Source organism: Sminthopsis crassicaudata, chromosome 5 (assembly GCF_048593235.1).
Source record: "Sminthopsis crassicaudata isolate SCR6 chromosome 5, ASM4859323v1, whole genome shotgun sequence".
NCBI classification, from domain to species: Eukaryota; Metazoa; Chordata; class Mammalia; order Dasyuromorphia; family Dasyuridae; genus Sminthopsis; species Sminthopsis crassicaudata.
Window position 1 is genome coordinate 161,521,496 of NC_133621.1, and position 19,133 is coordinate 161,540,628.

Below are 19,133 nucleotides of genomic sequence, written 5' to 3' on the forward strand. Positions count from 1 at the left end.
TCATTTCTGCTATTATAGTCGGTAGTGGTTGGTGGGGGTGTGTGTACACATGTACACATACATGTAAGTTATCATTATTGTTAATGGTGGGAATAGAAGATAAGTTGCAGGAAGCTAAAGGAAGAATGAACAGTGAAGCAACAAGTGTAAACAATTCATCAGACAAGTGTGCTAGTAGAAGAAAGAAAATATTTAGCAATATTAATTAAAGGATTTCATTTTGTTTTTAAGACAGATGTGTGATTGTTTGAAGATAGAAGAGAACTATAATAGGGAGAGATAAATAGGCTTCTAGAGAAGGTAAGAAATCATGGTGGAAGAAGATGATCTATTAGCGTTCAGAAGGTAATATAACCTAGAACCCAAACAAGGAATTGTACACCTCTTTCTCTGAAGCAAATGTGAACAAGTGACATAGTATGCACTGTTAGAAGGAACTGGGCTGGGACTTTGACTAAATGACTGTTTTTGTCATTGATCTTTTTAAGCTTCTGTTTACTCATCTGTAAATTAAAGTTACTATCTTTTAAATCTATTTATATCACAAAATAAGGAGTTAGATTGTATATCATCAAGAAAAATGTTATTCAAATGCAAGGTCATATCATGAATGTTAATGATGATAATCAATCATCAATTTTTATTTCATTATTAGGGATATTAAGTTTGTAGGTTCATGTGACAAGAGCAATAAATTTTTAGTTCCTTTGTATGGTTAGGAAATGAAGAGAGTAGCTGTAACACAAGGAATTGATGATGACAACAACATGGGAGCAAACATGGAAGTGAGTTTCAGGAAAATCCTTGCTTAGATTTTAGTCTATTTACCAGGTAATTTCCCATCTACAAAGTGCTAATAGGCAAGTTTAATCTCTGAGTGTGACTGATACTCAGTGCTTTTTGACTACAATTTATAAGACTATAAAGCCCATGAGATAAAAGTGTCACTTAATAAAAATTTGCTAACTAAATAATGCTGAATGAAGAAAATTGGAATCAGGAGCAAAAGAAAACATTTGACATTTGAAGACTATTATACTCTAGGTGTTATCACTCACTGAAGGCTTTGGTCCTTATAAATACATGCAGCTTGATTTTTACAAAATAAACTCCTATATATTGTGAAAATAGAAGTTTCCTCACATAAAAAGGTATATTTATAAAATGTAATATTAAAAAATCTCCCTTGTCCTCTAGACAAATGCTAGCCTGATTTGTCATAGTCCTTCAGTTCCTACTGGATTTTTCTAACTTCTATATTCTTCTGGGTTTAAAAAAAAATTCTTTTTTAATTTCATTGTTAATTTTATTTTCACTTAAAGATCTGTAAACTTTCTTAATCATACAATCATATCACTTTTTTAGCATGAACCCCCACATTTACATTATTTACAAATAATATACTACTATGCTAGTAACTATATATGTGATCTAGTGTACACAATTAAATTTAGAAAATGATGAGATAAAGATGAATAGTATTCAATCCTGAAGTAAATAGAGAACTGTAAGATTTATTGAGTGGGGAATTGGCATGGTGAGTCATTCACCAAGCATTTATTCCATTTTTACTACGTCAAACAGTTTTAAATACTAGAAGTACAAATAAGCAGGGAAATAGCTTCTGCCCTCAAGGAGTTTACAGTAAGAGAGACAATATGAAAATAAAAAGATACATATAACAGATTGGATATAACCTCAAAAGGGAGATTCTAGTAGCTAGAGGGCCCGGGAAAAGACTTCTATAGAAGACCACCAGGTTTTGGAAGAGGAGGGAACAGCATTCCAGACAGAAGGGAGGGTTATTGCAAAGGCATAGTGTCATATTCAAGGAACTTTTAAGGGGCACCTGCTACAACCAGGATGTGATTTTAGATGACAGGGATTGGAATGCTGAGGAAAGTTATTAGTTAGATGTTAACTATCCTTAAGGGCCAGTGGTAGGCTCAGAAGAGAGAAGGCTGAGAGCTTGCAAGTGGAGAGAGAAGGCAAAATGGGAAAGTGTTCTGTGGTAAGGATGGTTATATTAGAGACAGACTCACAGTTGATTAGGCTGTTGAAGGAAAGGTGGAATGGCCAACTCCTACCTAAAAAAACATACAACATACCCCAAAAGGTCACCCATCTTTTGCTTGAAGAGGAACCCATTACCTTCTAAGGTTACCTATTTCACTTTAGCTAGATGTGACAATTAAGTTTTCTTCTTTAAAAGTTAGTTTTAAAAGTTAGTTCTGCCCTTTGGATCAAATAGAAGTCTCTTTTCTGTATGGGAGTCCTTAAGATATTTGAAGGCAACTATACTGCATTCTTTCCACAAAGCTTCTCTTAAATCCCCCATTTCCTCAAGTGGCATGAAGTAAACCATTGTGGTTGCCCTCCTCTGGATACTACTTCCCAGCTTCTCAATGTCCTTTTAAAAATATGGTTCCCAGAAGTAACACAGTACACACAGTATAAATAGTTAAACTAGACCTTTAGGAACTGCTTAAATATTTTTAAATTTTCAATAATGAACATAATGTAATCTGCAAAGAGTAATATTTGGAAGTCCTCACAGTATGGAAGCCCTCTTGACTTTGCTTAGTAATAATCAGAGGTTGACTGAGTTCTCAGGGTGATCTCTGTTATTAAATCTTTCTAGGTATCTTATATGATTTTGAAATGTGAATGTGAAATACTCGTGTGGGAAGAGAAACTGTTAGGTGGCATTTTATGTTACCAGATCAAATAGTTAATAACCAGTAAACAAAATTTGGTTGCCCAGAAAAGTTCATCAGTATTGCACATTGGTTTCAAGATGACATGCTTGCTTGGGTTCTGGGTAATGGATGATGATCAAGCTTGCCCAGTCACTGTGAAGTAAAGCAGGGCTGTGTGCTTGCTCCATGCATTTTAGCATGACGTTTTCAGCAGTGTTGTCAGACAACTTGAGTGAAGATAAAAACAGCATCAAAATCAGCTCCCACACTGACTGTAACTTATTTAACTTGAAAAGGTTACAAGCCAAGACTTAAGTGGAAAGAGAGTTGGTCTAGGACTTTGTTAGCAAATGATAGCAAGTGATCCTACTCTGGATGCAGCCTCTGAAGCTGAGATGCAACAAAGTATGCATCAGTTCTCTGCTGCTTGTTTTAATTTGGCCTAATAAAACCAAAAACACAAGTTCTCCACCATCCTTGTGTGGAATCATCAGTTCCAGCAAACGTAGAAATAAGGAATGCTGTGGATAAGTTCACTTGCCTTAGTAGCACACTTTCTAGGGATATTCACATAGAAGATGAAGTCAATACATGCATTGTCAGAGCTACCTTAGTGTTTGTGAGGCTCTGGAGGGAAGTAGGGGAGAAGAGGTATTAGTATTAGACTTCCTACATTCTGAAAGGCATTGAGCTGACTTCATTTGTTGTATGCCTGTGAAATCTGGAAACTATGTCCACACCACGCCAGGAAACAGAATCATTTCCATTTGAATTGTCTCAGGAAGATTCAGAAAATCACCAGGCAAGATGTGGTACTGGACACTGAGGTCCTCTCTTGAGCTAAATTGTCAAGTATTCAAACTCTGCCATAGAAAACACAACTCTGATGGGATGGCCACATTGCTCAAATGCACATTTTCCTAAAAGATGATTTTATGGAGAGCTCATACCAAACAGACACTCACATGGTGATAAGAGGAAGCACTACAAGGATACTATCTTCAAGGTCTTTCTGAAGAACTTTGGAATTGATTGTATGACATAGATACTGGCACAGCATCACCTAGCATGACATATCTGCATCACAGAAGGCACTGTGATCTCTGTGCAAAACAGAATTGTTTTAATTCGAAAGAAACCTGTGCAAATTAGAAAAATTTGCGCATAAGAGATGTGCAAATTAGAGATATCTTCATGTCATCCTGTGTACTATTTGTGATAGAACTTTCTGATCTCTTATTGGTCTGATCAGCCACAGTCAGACACAGTGTACCTTGACCACAACACAGTGATATTATTTTAGTCCTCTTCAAAAATGAAGGCTAACCAATCAACTAATAAGAACAGTGAGATTTTTGTATTCTCTGTATCTTTCAGTCAGTTGTGTGGCTAGAAATACGGTCTATATAAGATATCATTTGCAAAAACCTGACTTTTCCTTTAATTTGCCTTCAACTAGGATACTTTATATGAAAGTGCATGATATTCCCATAAAAATTTTGTACAGATGAGAAAATAATTAATCTGCCCAATTGTTAGTATCTTTCCTCTTCCTGTTTAGGAAAATGTACCTCATTAAAGTAAAGTTTGAGCTAGATAAAGCTCTGAATTCCCTTCAAATATGAAATCCAGGCGTTTTGAAGAAAGTGGGATTGAAGTTGTTAAAAGAGAACTCATTTATGCCTTGCTCCTTGGCTCCTTACTTTCCTTTTTCTGGTCTCTAGGACTGTCTAATGTAATATTATTTATAATAATTACTATACCTGACATTTATTTATTACTTTTAAGGTTTGAAAATTGCTTCATAAGCACCTTATGAACGTTCATATACTTAATTTCTTCTCAAGATTTTTATTTCCAACTTGTTAAAACTGGATTTGGATTTAGAGACCCCAGGTTTGGAATCTGGCTTTTCCACTTGCCACTTCTGAGACTGTAAACAAGTGATTTAATGTCTCTGAGTCAGTTTCCTCACTTGTAAAAATAGACTTTTGGACTGAATGGTCTCTAAGGTTCTTCTCAGATCTAAAGTCTCTGTTCAAACACCATCAGCAAACTATGATCCTAAATTTTGCCTGGTTATTTATACCTATTATCAATTCACATCTTACCCACAGTACTGTGGTTCCTTAGGGTCTCCTGAAATTGTTTTCTAGCATGTCTTTAGAACAGCACTAGCTCTCTTATTTGGCTTACTTGGTAACTGAAGTGAAGAATCCTCCTTTAGCACTGTTTGATGTGATACATAAGTTGCCATGCTTTTCTTATCTAAACAAAAGTTAAAATAATTTCACCAAGTCAGAAAACCTTGGCAGTTGTTTTCAGCAATTTAGCAAGTGTTTCATCTTAGTTATAATTGTTCAGTTATGATTGTGAGACAGACAAGGTAGTGTTTACTTCTTTAAGTATGCTATAGTGAAATTCAAAAAAACCCTATAAGCAAATTCTATATAGTGTTGTGCTGCCACATCACTAAAGTAGGTTTTGTTCATCCATTAGTTTATTTTCATTTTTACATATTTGTGGGAGATGGTTCAAATATAAAAATCAAGGAAAAGTTATTAATCACATAGATCAGAATAAAATCTGTTGTTTCTTTTGTTATTTAACACACTCTTTCTTAGAACATCAAATTGTGTTAAAGATAGTGGGAACTTTTGCTCTTATATTTAGTGTTATTGTTGGCCTTATTCCAATTCTTCAGGTTATTTGGAGTTGTTTAAAATTAGCCTTTGTTTCTCTATAATAGTATTGAAATAGAAAGGGGGAGGCAACTTCAGTTAATGACCTATTGCATTCTGAGGACAAATGCAAATTGTTCTACTATGATTTTTAATGACCCACTATTAACATAGTCAGAACACAGTGCATTAATGCAGTACTTCTTTTCACATCATTACTCCTAATGGAACTGTTACAGGCATAATAACTTGACCTTTTGCTATAATTTCAAATGGTAAGAATATCTTTGCTTATTCAATGCCTCTATTCACATGGCATATTGAATCATTCAGATCAATATAATGAAAATCTTTTGGCCTTGTTCTTGGGGCTCATCTATATGAGTATAATGGAAGGTGGGATATCTAGTCTTTAGTAGGTAAAGCTAGTTGAATGTTTCTGTGAAGTTAGAATGCAATTCATGTGTTAGAATGTCAATCTGCAGTGTAGGCATTTTTGTGATGTATATAATGCTGTGTTTCTAAAGATCTCAGACAAAAAGCCTAAACGGTATTTTTTTCTTCCCCTGTCCCCATTCTATTGAAGCTATATAGGACTTAATTAAGAAGGGAAAATAAAAACCAGGAATTCCAGGCTTTATAAAAAGAGTATATTAATGGATATGTTCAAGAAATGGCAGGTTTGAAGCAGTTCATGGAGGCTGTGGTGGAGAAGATATAATATAATCTTTATCCAATTTTCATACACTTAGTCTGGAATACAGATAGTATCCAAAAGTGGCTGTATTTTAGGGCCCTTAAGGGCAAAGGTGATGAGTGAGTTGATTTTAACTCCATTAATTTTTAAAAATCTCTATGGGTATGAAGGAACAAGGAGGGATGTTTGCTTATATAAGAGAAAAGAAATTATTTTCAAGCATATAAATTGTCCACAAATAAGTAATAAAGTAAATATCCACTTTCAGTATTTATTGAACTTCTTTTTGGCTATACTTTGATTAATATATTATTTCTGTGTAGACTACAAAATAATAAGCTTTATTTTCAATACAATCAATGATCATGATCATTTCCTTTAATGAAGTCTTCTAAGATTTTTGACTTATAAACCCAATCTGTCTTTACTTCAGAAAGAAAGGTTTACAATTTGGTGCATCTACTTCCTCATTAAGCACTCCTTAGCCCTTGAAGACTGGCTTCCATACTTACCACTCTACTGAAACAGGAAAAAATAATAACATCAACAGAACTAAGCAACATATTTACTGATTGTGATAATAATATATGAAATGTTCTATAGCCCTCTCATCCCCACCCATGGCACTGGCAAAAATTATAAGACTTAGTAACTAAGTGGATATGAGCCAAGAGAGAAGTCATATAGCAATAAAGTTTCAAACAACCAAGATTGACAGAAGAGTAGATTTTATAGGAAAGATAATAAGTTTAGGATATATTGATTTTAGAATGTGAAAGGTAAACCTTATAGGCAGATAGAGGTTTCAACCTCAAGCTCAGGGGAGAATCTGGATGCTGGAAATAGAGACTTAATTCTCATATGTGGAAAAGTAACATTTAAGTCATAGTGTTGAGTAAAATTGTCAATGAAAGACTATAAAGCAGGGATTCTTAACCTTCTATTATGTGATATACCTTATTTAGCAATCTGGCTCTTTCTCAGAATGTTTTTAAAAACATAAAATAACAAGAAAATACAAAGGAAATCAATTCTGTTGGAATGCAGTTATCAAATAAAAAACAAACAAACAAACAAACAAGTTTGTGAACCTCAGGTTAAGATGCCCTAATATATTGAAAGAAGAAAAGAGAACTGAAAAAGGAACTTTGAAAAACATCAGTCTCCCCCTAGATAGAAAGCTGATGAACTCTGATTTCAGATTAAAGTGTATTTTGTTTTCCTTTTTTATTTTCTTCTTCCTTATTTCCTTTTACAAAGCTAACATGAGAATTTCTTTTTCATGACTATCCATATTTGTAAAAGATTTTATTTTTCTTGTTTTTTCAGTATTTGAGGGAGGGAGAGAAGAGAGGAAGAAAATTTGGAGCTAAAAATGAAATCAAATTTTAAAAAAAGTAAAAAAGATAAGGAGGAAATGGGGAAATTAGAAAGCTGGGAGAATCAGGAGAATGTGGTGTCAATGAAAGACAAAGCATTCAGAAAATAGTGGATAATGAATAATGGTAAGTGATAAAGAGAAATCAAGGAAGATAAAGGGCAAAAAAAAGACCATTGGATTGCAGTTAGGAGATCATTGGTCTAGATAAGTGATCAAAGGATATGACCAAACATTTCTCAAAATGATACTGGTCTTCTGGCTGTTCCTCAAGCAAAGCTCCATTCTCTGAAGGAGCACTTTCACTGGCTGTCCATCATTCCTGGAATGCTCTGCCTTCTTATCTGCATCTCTAGGCTTCCCTGACTTCTTTGAACTGCCGATTACAATTCTGTCTTCAAGAGGAAGCCTTTCCTCATCCCTCATAATTCTAGTACCTTCCACGGATTATACAAAATAGTTTACATTATATCTCCCCCATTAGATTATGAGTTCCTTGAAAGCAAGGTCTGTTTTTGCCTTTCTTTATATCTCCATTATAGTGCTTAGTTTATGATTATTGTTCAGTTGGAGAAAGAACAAGATCAAAAAAAGGAATTGGGCATTCAGGGTAAATAAGAAAATGATAATGGACAATGGTTAATACAGAATTATTGTATTCTTTAAGGTTTTTTTTTTTTCTATTTTGTCTGCCCCCTACAACAAAACAATATTTGGCCTTGAAAGTACGGGGGAGGGGGCGGGTAGGAGTAGGTCATTGGGAGCTTTTACCCAAGATAAGTAGGGAGATAAAGAATATTTAGTTGCCCTTGATAAATTCAAGATGAAATGTCCTCTAAAAAGAACTGATTGATTTGATTTCCGAACCACAACCACTGATCTCTAAAAGTGGTCACCTGTCGAGACAGCTGAGTACATGGTTGAAATACAAGCCCTGAAGTCGGGAGGACTTGAATTCAAATCCAGCTTCAGACATTTAACACTGCCTAGCTGTGTGATCCTGAGCAAGTCATTTAATCCCAATACCTCAGCCAAAAAAAAAAAAAAAATCACCTTCTTATGAAATGCATTCCATCTTCACTCTTAAAAAATCCTTAGCTTCCTTTAGAGCACAGCTCAGATGCTTCCCATTACCCAAGGCCTTTCCCAACTCTATTTCTCATTCTCTAACTTGTTAGCATTCTTTCCCTCTTGAAATGACTTTGTATTTGTGCATGTGAAGTATCCTCCATTTATAACGTAATCCTAGAATGCACAGACTGTTTAGTTTTGTCTTTGTATTCCTGGTGCCAATGCAGTACCTTGCATAGATTCTTATTAGGCAGTTAATAAATCATTATTAAATTGTGTTGTGTAGAATCTGAGGGAGAGGTGCTGATTTTTAAAAAGACAGAAAGAAGGTTTTGTTGGTCAAAGTTATTAATTAACTCTTTCAGACTTGATTGGCCTTACAGTATTGTTATTTCATAAATTATTTTTCTGGTAACCTCTTATCAGCAAGTGCTCTTGACAAAGCTGGGTAGGTTCTATTTGAACTTGATTTTGATTCCTAAAAAAAAATTATAAAATATATTATTAAAGGGATCATTATCAAACCTCTAAAAAAAAAAAAAAAAGTAGTTATCCCAGGGAACCAACACAATGACTCACCCTATTTTCAGATGACTCGTGATGAAACATGGTCCTTACCCCCACACAAAAGTGATAGATTCAGAGTACAGATTGAGGTGTCTACTCTTTTCTTTTGGACAAGACTAATTTAAGAATTTTTTTTTTGCATAACTATACATATTTGTACTGGGCTTTGGTTTTTAGCCTTTCCTGAGTACCAGAGGAGTAGAGGAAGAATTTGGAACAAAAAAAGTAAAATTGAGTAAAAAAAAAAAAATGTGATTGGCAGATCTAATTTCTTTCTTTCTTTCTTTCTTTTTGGGGCCAACATTACTAGATAGTCACATCAGGAGAATTCTAAGTACATAGTTTAGGCAAAGATTTTAATTAAGCATTTGGAGAAAGTCCTTCATGTTAGTGACATTAATGCAGTTAGATAACTTCAGAATTGGTTGATCATACAGACCCAAAGGCTACTCATTAATGTTTCGATAGCAACTTGCAAGGAGAACTGTTAGAGTATCCCAGAGATCTATCTATACCTCTGTACTGTTGAGTATTTTAGTTAGTAACCTGAATAAAAGTATAGAGAACATATTTATCAGAATTGCAGATTACATAAAGGTGTACAGCAGGGGGATATCTAATATGTTGAAGAGGATCCAAAAAGATTTCATTTCAATTATTTTGTATATTAAGTCAAATATAGTAAGATGAAATCCAGTAGGGATAAATGGAAAATCTTATACTTAGGCTCAAAAATCAATTATACGACTTGCAGATAGAGACAGACTAGAAAACATTCTGAGAATGTTCCTTATGAGTTAACAGTAAGGATAAGAGTATTGTTAGGAAAGCCTATAAAATCTTAAGGCTACATATTAGAAGAGGCAGTTTATACAGAAATAATTTCTGTCTCAGAATCTGTGTCTTCTTGCAGGGCTTAGTTTAGATGCCACCTTTTACTTTAATTCTTTCATGATACCACAAGTTAATGAAATTTAACTCTTCAAATTGCCTTGGATAATATGTAGCTATAGAGCATCATATTCACCTCATTCCATCTGATAGAGAAGAAACTATATTGTCTTTGAAGCCTCAACTTCTGCCACAGTACTTTGTGCTAGTAGATGCTTAATAAACTTAAGTTAATTGATAATCACATCAAAATCATAACATTTTTGAGCAAATGCCACTTTATATATTCTTTATACCTTGTGTTATATATCCATGTCACTATTCTACTTGTTGAAAACTTGTAGAAAAATCCACTTTGTATAAAGAAAAATGAATAAGATCTCTGCCTATAGGAAACATAATAACAAATAAGAAAGATAACACAAGTTAGACAGCTAATATTATTCCATCATAAAGCAATGAAAAATTATAGCTCACGTATACGAAGTTTTAACTTTATGTAACAGGAATAAAGAAAGAAAAAGCTGATTAAAAATAAAGTATAACTCGGCATTACAATATGGAAATATTATATTGTGATATTATTGATATAAAGCAAAGTTTTATCTCTGTGAGGAAGAAGGTCTGGAGAGAAGTGTGTAGTGTTCCTGGATACATACCTAAAATAATAGTTAAAAGCTATATGTGAACCAGAAAGTGTTCATGGACATGCTGTAACAACAAGATCATGACATATAATCATTGGGGCACTCAGAACATATTTTGAAATGCGGTGTGATTTGTGATTTCTTCTGATACTACTAGGAAGCTCTTAGACTTATATTTGCTTTGATCACTGAAATTGTCTGAGACACCAGTGAGGACAACTAGAAAAAAAATATTTTGAACAATTCAATGCTATAAACTGAATGGATAGCCAAGAGAACATAGTTATTGGAAGGGAAAGCAGGTTTTTTTTTTCATTTAATGAAAGAAATTTGATTATTTGGTTTCCATTCTGGAAATAACTTAAAATTAAAAAAAAACATTTCTCCATCCCATCTCCCCAACAAGGGTCTTTCTGTTTGACTGTCCACAGTTATATGTACTGCAGAAAGATTTGCTGAAGTGCCAACCAAGCAAATAATCCCAGAAGATCACTCAGAGGATGAAATTATAATACTGTCTTTAAAAAAAAAAAAAGGCCATAAGTGTTGCATAAAAACAAACAAATTTAAGCTAAGATTCTGGTATTAACCCAATTCACTTGCTTTCACTCTATATTTATGTAGATATATATTTGAAAATATTGCTGAGAAGATTCAACCAAGTTTACAAACACATAATAATAGTTTCACATGGATGGATCACTATTACGTTGTTCAAATTTTCCAAAGGAGAAACCAACATCACTTCCTCTTTTTTCCCCCCAACTAACAAGGCAAGCACACTGTAATATACTTAGGGAATGACCATCACATGACTGTCAGCCTTGCAGATAAAGGATCCAAACCAGCTATCCACAGTTTTCCTAGACCATCATCTCTGAGGAGAACCCTGGGGCGGGCATACCACCCAAAGGATCTGAGGAAAACAGGGTTTTTTTGTTTTGTTTTGTTTTGTTTTGCTTTTGTAAAATGAAATTATCATCCTTTTATAACCAAGTATATGCAGTTCATATGCAGAACATACCAAATTCAACAGAGGGCTACTTTGAATATTAACTTGAAAGTCCAAGTTAAGAACCCCTCAGAAGTAGAGTATAAAGCAAAAAAAGGTCACCAGCAGATTCTTTAGATGTCATGCTGCTATAGTCAGAGAATTATCTTTCAAAGCTTTTATCTTATCATATGATTCACTGTAGTTTCTATCTTGCTTGATTGGATAGGTCTTTCCTAGAAGCTAGTGTAATAAGATGCCAAAGGGTGACTCAAAATAGATTTGGATCTTTTATAACTCTGGCATCAGCAGTAAGATTTTTAAAAGCTATCCTGTACAACACAATTGCATTTTCATTTAATCTGAGTGATGATTTAGTTGGTATGATGTCACCAATAAGAACAGTATCATGAAGATTTTTTTTTGCATAATTTTATTGAGTCTGTTCTGCCAACCTTCCATCTATACTGGAATGACACTTGAATTCTCTCCCATACTATAGATGCTGAATTAATGAAATTACAGTATCCTGGTAATTTTGCCAAGCAGTTTGTCTTATCCTTTTTTTTTTTTTGTCCAAGGTGCCATTTTATTTCTTATTTAAAATTTATAATAGTTTTTTTCGAAATACATGCAAAGATAGTTTTCAACATTTCATCCTTGCAAAATCTTGTGTTCCAGATTTTTATCCTTCACTCCTACTCCCCCCCTCCCCTAGACAGTAGTCAATCCAACATAGGTCAAATGTGCAATTCTTTTAAATGTATTTTACATTTATTATGCTGCACAGGAAAAAATCAGATCAAAAGGGAAAAAGTGAGAAATAAAATTACAAACAAACAAACAATAGCAAAGGTGAAGATGCCATGCTGTGATCCATCCTCAGCCTCCATAGTTCTTTCTCTGGATGTGGATAGCACTTAACATCACAGGTCTATTGGAATTGTCTTGAATCACCTCATTGTTGGGTCCATCACAATTGATCATCACGCAATCTTGTTGTTGCTGTCATGGTACCATTTTCTACACTGACTATAGGATAGGTGTCTACCAGAGTTTTACGATACTTGCCTCAGAGGACTTTTCCATATCAGTACTCAAGGCTTGCAACCAGTTCTATTGGTACAAAGGCAGGTTTGGCCAGAGATTCATTTTTTTTCCACTTTTGCCAAAGAAATATGGTAGATTCATATGAAAAATGCCAACTGCAGCTCTAAGCAGAATTTACATCTGTTACTGATACATTTTTTAAAAATTTTGACTATACAACTTTATATACATACCTTTCTTACCTTGAAATTTAACATTCTTTTATATTTCCTTTCAGTCTTCACAGAAAAATACTGCACTGCTAACCATGTGGATAAACTTCCTGGCCCAAGAGACTGGGTACAGATACTACAGGATCAAATTAAATTGGCCAGAAGAAGGTTAAAAAGAGGCTCAGGTATGCATAGGATGCGAGGAAGCAATTTCTTGAACTTTTTGAAATTTGAGCCTTTGGATCAGTCATTGAAAAAACATTTATTATGCACTATTTGCCAGATATTGGACTGAACTCAGAGGCAAAAGTGAATCAGCTCTTGCCTTCAAGGACCTTACATTCTCTTGGGAGAGGTAATGTAGGAAAAAAAGATACAGAACATGGTGATTTTTGAAAGGAAAACATAAGCTGGGGGGAGAGGAATTAGGAAAGACTTCCTTCACATGGAAGGTGGGGATTGAGCTGAGTCTTGGTATAAATTATTTTATGACATTTTATTTTTAATTGTTTTTTAAATGAAATAATAAGATTTGGGTTTTTTGGTAGAGGGGGAAGAGGTGATTAGACTCTAGACATGATTTCATTAGTAAAGGAAAATCCTACTGAGGAAAAGTCCTTCTACCATTGCATATCTGAAGTTGCTGAGCATCTTTGAGTAACAAACTATTAGGAAATTAGCATTTTCATTTTTCATAATTGTGTGAGAACTTAGCAAATGTAAAAAACAAACTTTTTTTAATGAAAAAGTGAACTCATATTTTACACAGTAACCATAAAGGAGAAAAAAGCAAAGTTTAACAAAAGGAATGGTCATATAACATTGTAAACCAGAAGTTAGCCACCCATTAGGCCTTCTAGTTATGCAAAAGAAAAAAGTCTCTATGACCTAAATGGCCAATTAACTTCTGTGTTCATTTTCTTCCCTTACAATATAATATAAAGTTAATATCTGACCCAACCTGTCTCTTCACAGGAGCAGAATAAGGTAAATGGAAAAATATGTGATCCACTGGAGCTTCTTGGGAGATAAGTGCTATATAAACCCAGAATGCTGCTCTTGCTAATTTAACTTAAATGCTGCAGAGACCACCCAGAGAGGGAAAAGAAAGTATATTGTATTAAAGAACACCTGCCTCTAGCCCTGGAAAGCTGTTAGCAGTCTCTAAAGTACTTGAGGAATATTAGTTTCAAGGCAATCTTTGATGGTAGAGGTCATAAAGTAAGGAGATATATTAAAGTAGAATATTTCTTAGAGACAGGAACAGCCTTGCTTGTCAATGGTAAATTTGATTGAAATAATAAACTTTGTTTTAAATATTTAGTATATTTTTGAGCTCTCTTAGATTACTTGGCACCTTCTCTTGCAACTACTGTAGAGCCACAGCTCCTCCTTAAATTTCTTTTTTTAGGTCTATAGTACTATATAAGTTTTATATTTTAAATTCTATATACCCTCTCCAAAAAAGTTCAGTATTCCCATAAAAAGCATGGGCTTTTTAAAAAGCACAAGGGGGGGAAAAAAGCTAGTGGGAGGAGGATTAGCTGGAGAATACTTTTGTTAGCATTTTATCAATCTTAAAAGTATGCTGTAGCCACCAAATAATTAGTCCTTTTCTCATTATATATTCCTGTCCCTCTGGAATGGGCCTCGAATTCAAAAACCACTTTCTCCCTTGCTCAGTGAAGTCTGCCCTCTCCACAGAGAATTAAATCAGTTGTGTGCTCAGGACATCAAGTTCTGACTCTGTCATCAACTATTTTATAATCGGGGAGCTTTTAACCTTTGAACTCTAGTTCAAAGTTTGAATTACCATATATTTTTGATCACCACCTCTATAGTAAGCCATATCAAAAGGTAGAATATTCGATTTCTGTGTTCATTTTTTATAAAGAAAGGAAAGGGGAGGGGGAGATTTAATTGATATGCATACATGTATAGACCAGTTATTAAAAGTGTTGGTATGTGACCCAAAGCTCTGTTGTCAGTTGTTTCAGATCCATGGCCCTTTTGAAACTGGGCATTAGAACTGGGTGCCCATGTGCTCAGATGAATAGCACCATAATCAGAACCCCACAAAAGTGCTCATTAACAATAACCTGGCAGGATTTTAAGGTTTTTGTCCCCCACCATTCTTGTCCCTCATTCTCCTCAGAAAGAGCCAGTGGGATATCCTTTGAAATGGGAACATTGTCTGTATAAATGCCATCCTATTTCCTTTGAGTTTGGCAGGAATGTTTTCAGAAAGCCCCAACAGATACCCAACAGAGGATTGGGTTCCAAGTATTGTTTTCCTTCTACTTTCCCTCATGAGTATTTTCAATTTGAATGATAATATAATCACTATATCATACATTCTCCACAACTTCAACCTCATTTATCATGTTTGGCTCAGTTCCTGGAATTAGATACAGACTCTGACTGGGCAAGCTAATCAACAGACTGCTTAAGAAAGCCCACACTGCTTCTAGAAGGGAGGAAAAACCCTTCCCCTGCACAGACTTTGAAAGGTTGTTATCCTAATCCAAATAGAAATTCATTTGGGGCTCTCATCATATGTAATATATTTTTTTCTATAACTGGAATGATTTCTTTCCTGGTGTGGATTTTTTTTTATCATTTTCATTAGATTATTACCTCAGATCTGAGACCACAATTTTTTTTATTTGTGTTAGATCTGAGAGTAAAGCTGTCACTGCTATTAAATTTTTATTGGCCTTGTTCAATCTTTTCCAAATTTCACAACTTGACTGTCACCAGGGAAGAAAGACTATGAGATTGTTGTTTCAAACAGATGTTATAATTAAATTTAAATAACACAATCATGTTCTTCAGCCATGACACTTGGTCCCAATTCATACAAACAGCATATCTTAATTTTCTCTCATTTTTTTCTTCTGTTATATGCCCTCCATTCTTAAGAATATACTTACTAAAACATATAATTGCATAGGGTTATTATTGAAAGGATTGGTGATTCTGGATTATATAGGGAAAGGATCACTTTATACTAAGAACTGATTTTTGCAGTTCTGTTCTTAACTGAAAAGTCTCCCGTATATTTAAATTGTAGAAGTAAATAACTATTTCTAAGGTTTGTTAGATTTTATCAACAAATGTGATAAATGCTTAGGCTATTACTGTTGCCTCACAAAAACATTTTAAGGTTCTGGTCTACAGAGAAAGTTAACTCTACATTTAATATTCTTATTTTAAGGTTTCCTCCTCTTCCCTCATCTTTCAGCTACTTATTCTCCAATGTTTCTTAACTACCCTACCTTACCTTCTTCTTATTTTTTCTTATCTCACTCTTTGGGATAATATCAACCCTTAATAATAATTAACATTTATATAGAGCTTATCATATTGCTAGGCATTATACTAAGCACTTTATAAGTATCATCTCATTTGATCCTCAAATAGCCCTGGGTGATAGATGCTATTATGATCATCCCCATTTTATTGACAAGGAACCTAGAAGACAGAGATAAGTGACTCGCCTGGGTTGGGGCTGGATTTGAACTCAGGTCTTCATGACTCCAGGTTCAGTGCTTGGTCCACTTAGTTACCCCTTGTGTTAGTGTCCTGTGTGTTCACTCAAGCCAAAGCTATGTGAAGTGGTAGATAAAGTATTAGGCGATGAACTAGAGAAAAGCATTGACATTTTTTTCAGCCAGGGTCTAAGTCAGGGTTGTTTAAAGACAGGACATAATGTTAATTTGGTTTCAGAGCCTATATAGTATAGTGGATAGAGTGCTAAACTTAGGAAAACCTGGGATCAAACCCTGCCCAAGACTCTTACAAGTTGTATGACTTTGGGCATTTGCAAAAGCAGATGGTTGGACTTCATGAACTCTAAGTTTCTTCTAGTCCAAATTCACAATCCTGGAATTTATTACAAACACCATTTGACTGGCTTCCTGAGACAGCTTTCCTAAATGCATGTGCATTGAGCAATGAAGCCATTGTAAATGAGAAGTAAAAGGGCTTCAGTTGCAGATTTTAGGTAGGAATTGGTGTATCAAGGCAGAAATTATCAAAATGGCAGATGTACAGTTTTTTTAGCCAGTCAAAGCTGATTGGGAAAAAGTTCCAGTCCAATAAATTAACTTAGGAATTTTCTTTTGTGTACCATAGTGGGTGTTTCTCTGGAACTTCCTGGAAACTCCAAGCAAGATGAAATGCCCATAAATCAGGAATGGGCTCCCTGAAATCCCTAAAATCAGGATTTTAGGCTTCAGATAGAAAAAAATCCTTTGAAGATTAGTTGAAATTTATACTGATTTTTTTTAAATAATGCAGCCAAACATATATTAAACATATACTATATGTGAAAGACATCACTAAATGCTATACAAAGTACTTACATACAATATAGTGGAGAGAGAAGGTATTGCAAATACATAGATAATTGACAGAAATTAGAAAAGTTTTGTCGCACAGGAGAGAGTAAATTAGCTTAAGAGATTCAAGAAAAGAATGATAGTTTCTTTCTGGAGTAATTAAGAAAGTGATACCCTGTGAATTGGGATTTAAAGGAAAAGCATTTCATTCAGTAAGTTGGGGGATATTAATTATTACTTTACCTAATTTTGGTTTTGATGAGAATTTATTCTCTCACTGCTTATTAACATGCTATGTTAGAAGTGCATTAGGACAGTGGGCATGAACATACACTAAGATGGAAGGGTAGAGACTAAAAAGGTAAGTTGGAACCAGATTGTAGAAGACGTTGAATTCCCAAATAAAGAGATAGAAATGAACTGGATTTGTTATCAGGTAGATAGCACTGAAAGTTAAAATTTTCAGTCATCCATTTTATAAGGTAAAGCTTTATTTGCCAGAATTTTTTCTTGGGGATAGCAAGTGAAATTCAGTCCTCTCGCTGAATTAACATCCATTAACACATTTTAACTGCCACAAAGTTCATGCAAACCATCCGTGACACATCTCCCTTAGGCCACTAAAGATCTGTTCAAGTTTTATTGTGGCTTGAGCTTAGTACCCACCTGGGCTAATTTAATCTAGTGTAAATACTTTTGAGTGTTTCACTGCACCCCAAAATAAGGCAACTGTGAGAGAGAATGTGTATATATGAATGTGTATAATGTATTTATATATGTAATATAATTTTACTCACATAAATATGTATTTATATACACATAAACATATGTAACATTTAATATATACTTACAACATGTATTTATGTGTATACATATATATATATATATGTATATATTTATAAAGGCTTAGTTTTTACATCAGAATTAGCCTAAAGATGACTTTCAAGGCTCAAATAATAATGGTCATTAATATAATGTTTTAAAGTTTGTAGAAAACTTTTAAGTGCTTCATCTTGTGTGAACCTCTCATGTGAGGGAGGTACTACAGGTACCCCTTTTTATAGATGAGGAAAGATAGGATCAGAGAAGGTAGGTAAGTTGCTTATATTAACAGAGCTATTAAGTTTGTCAGATATAGAATATAAACCCTAGTCTTCTTCATGCACTCTTCCAAACTGCCTCTTTACCAAAGCAAAATGGGGAACTGACTTCATACCTTGAAATTTAAGACAATTTGACAAGATGTTTATGTTGATAGGAGCAGACTTATTTGTTTTTAATCAGAGAATCTGTTCATGTTTAAATTGTTGTTTAAGGAAAAATAATATAAAATAACTTTTATGTTGAGCAGATTCTTAAAAGTTGTCCAGCAGTTATTTACCAAATTAAAATCTGTTTTGTATTATTATTATAAAATCATTTTATTTCAATACTAACATAACCTATTGTATAGGAGCAAACTCAGCTAAAGAACATAAAAACTATTATGTGTATTGCCGCTTTCTAATTGCATTACTGTATTCAGTAAAATGAATGTATTCCCTGAAACTAATGAGATTTGTGTTTTATGTTTGTAACCAGCAGAGGTGGCTGACTGTGATGAAAAACTGGACAGCATTTCTGTACCACCAACAGGTAAAATGCATTTACATTTTGATCACCTGCTGGAAAAAAATAGTGCAAAAATATTTGAATTGAAAATGTTTTTAATATTAGCAATGAAGATGCTTGAATATACTGATTCTATAAAAGCCCCCTTGTTATCAAAGGTTCTGAATGTCCTATATCCAAGAAGTTTTTTTCACATATATTGTAAAAGGCATGAAAATCTAAAAAGTTTTTCCTTTTACTCCAATACATACTTACAAAACCTATTTTAAGAACAAATGCTAATGAGTTAGTGTCT

At 34.1% G+C, this 19,133-nt stretch overlaps 1 protein-coding gene across 11 annotated transcripts in view; it reads left to right on the forward strand.

Annotated features, from left to right (window-relative positions):
- The window catches only part of BEND7 (BEN domain containing 7), a 278,824-nt gene that overhangs the window by 147,046 nt on the left and 112,645 nt on the right, over positions 1–19,133 (forward strand). For 8 of the 11 annotated variants that reach the window (XM_074268596.1, XM_074268594.1, XM_074268595.1 and 5 more), the window contains 2 exons: positions 12,950–13,069; positions 18,809–18,862. In XM_074268596.1, coding sequence (XP_074124697.1) covers positions 12,950–13,069; positions 18,809–18,862 — 174 coding nt within the window. The remainder of the gene's footprint in view (positions 1–12,949; positions 13,070–18,808; positions 18,863–19,133) is intronic. The other 3 variants (XM_074268590.1, XM_074268588.1, XM_074268593.1) reach the window with 1 other exon arrangement.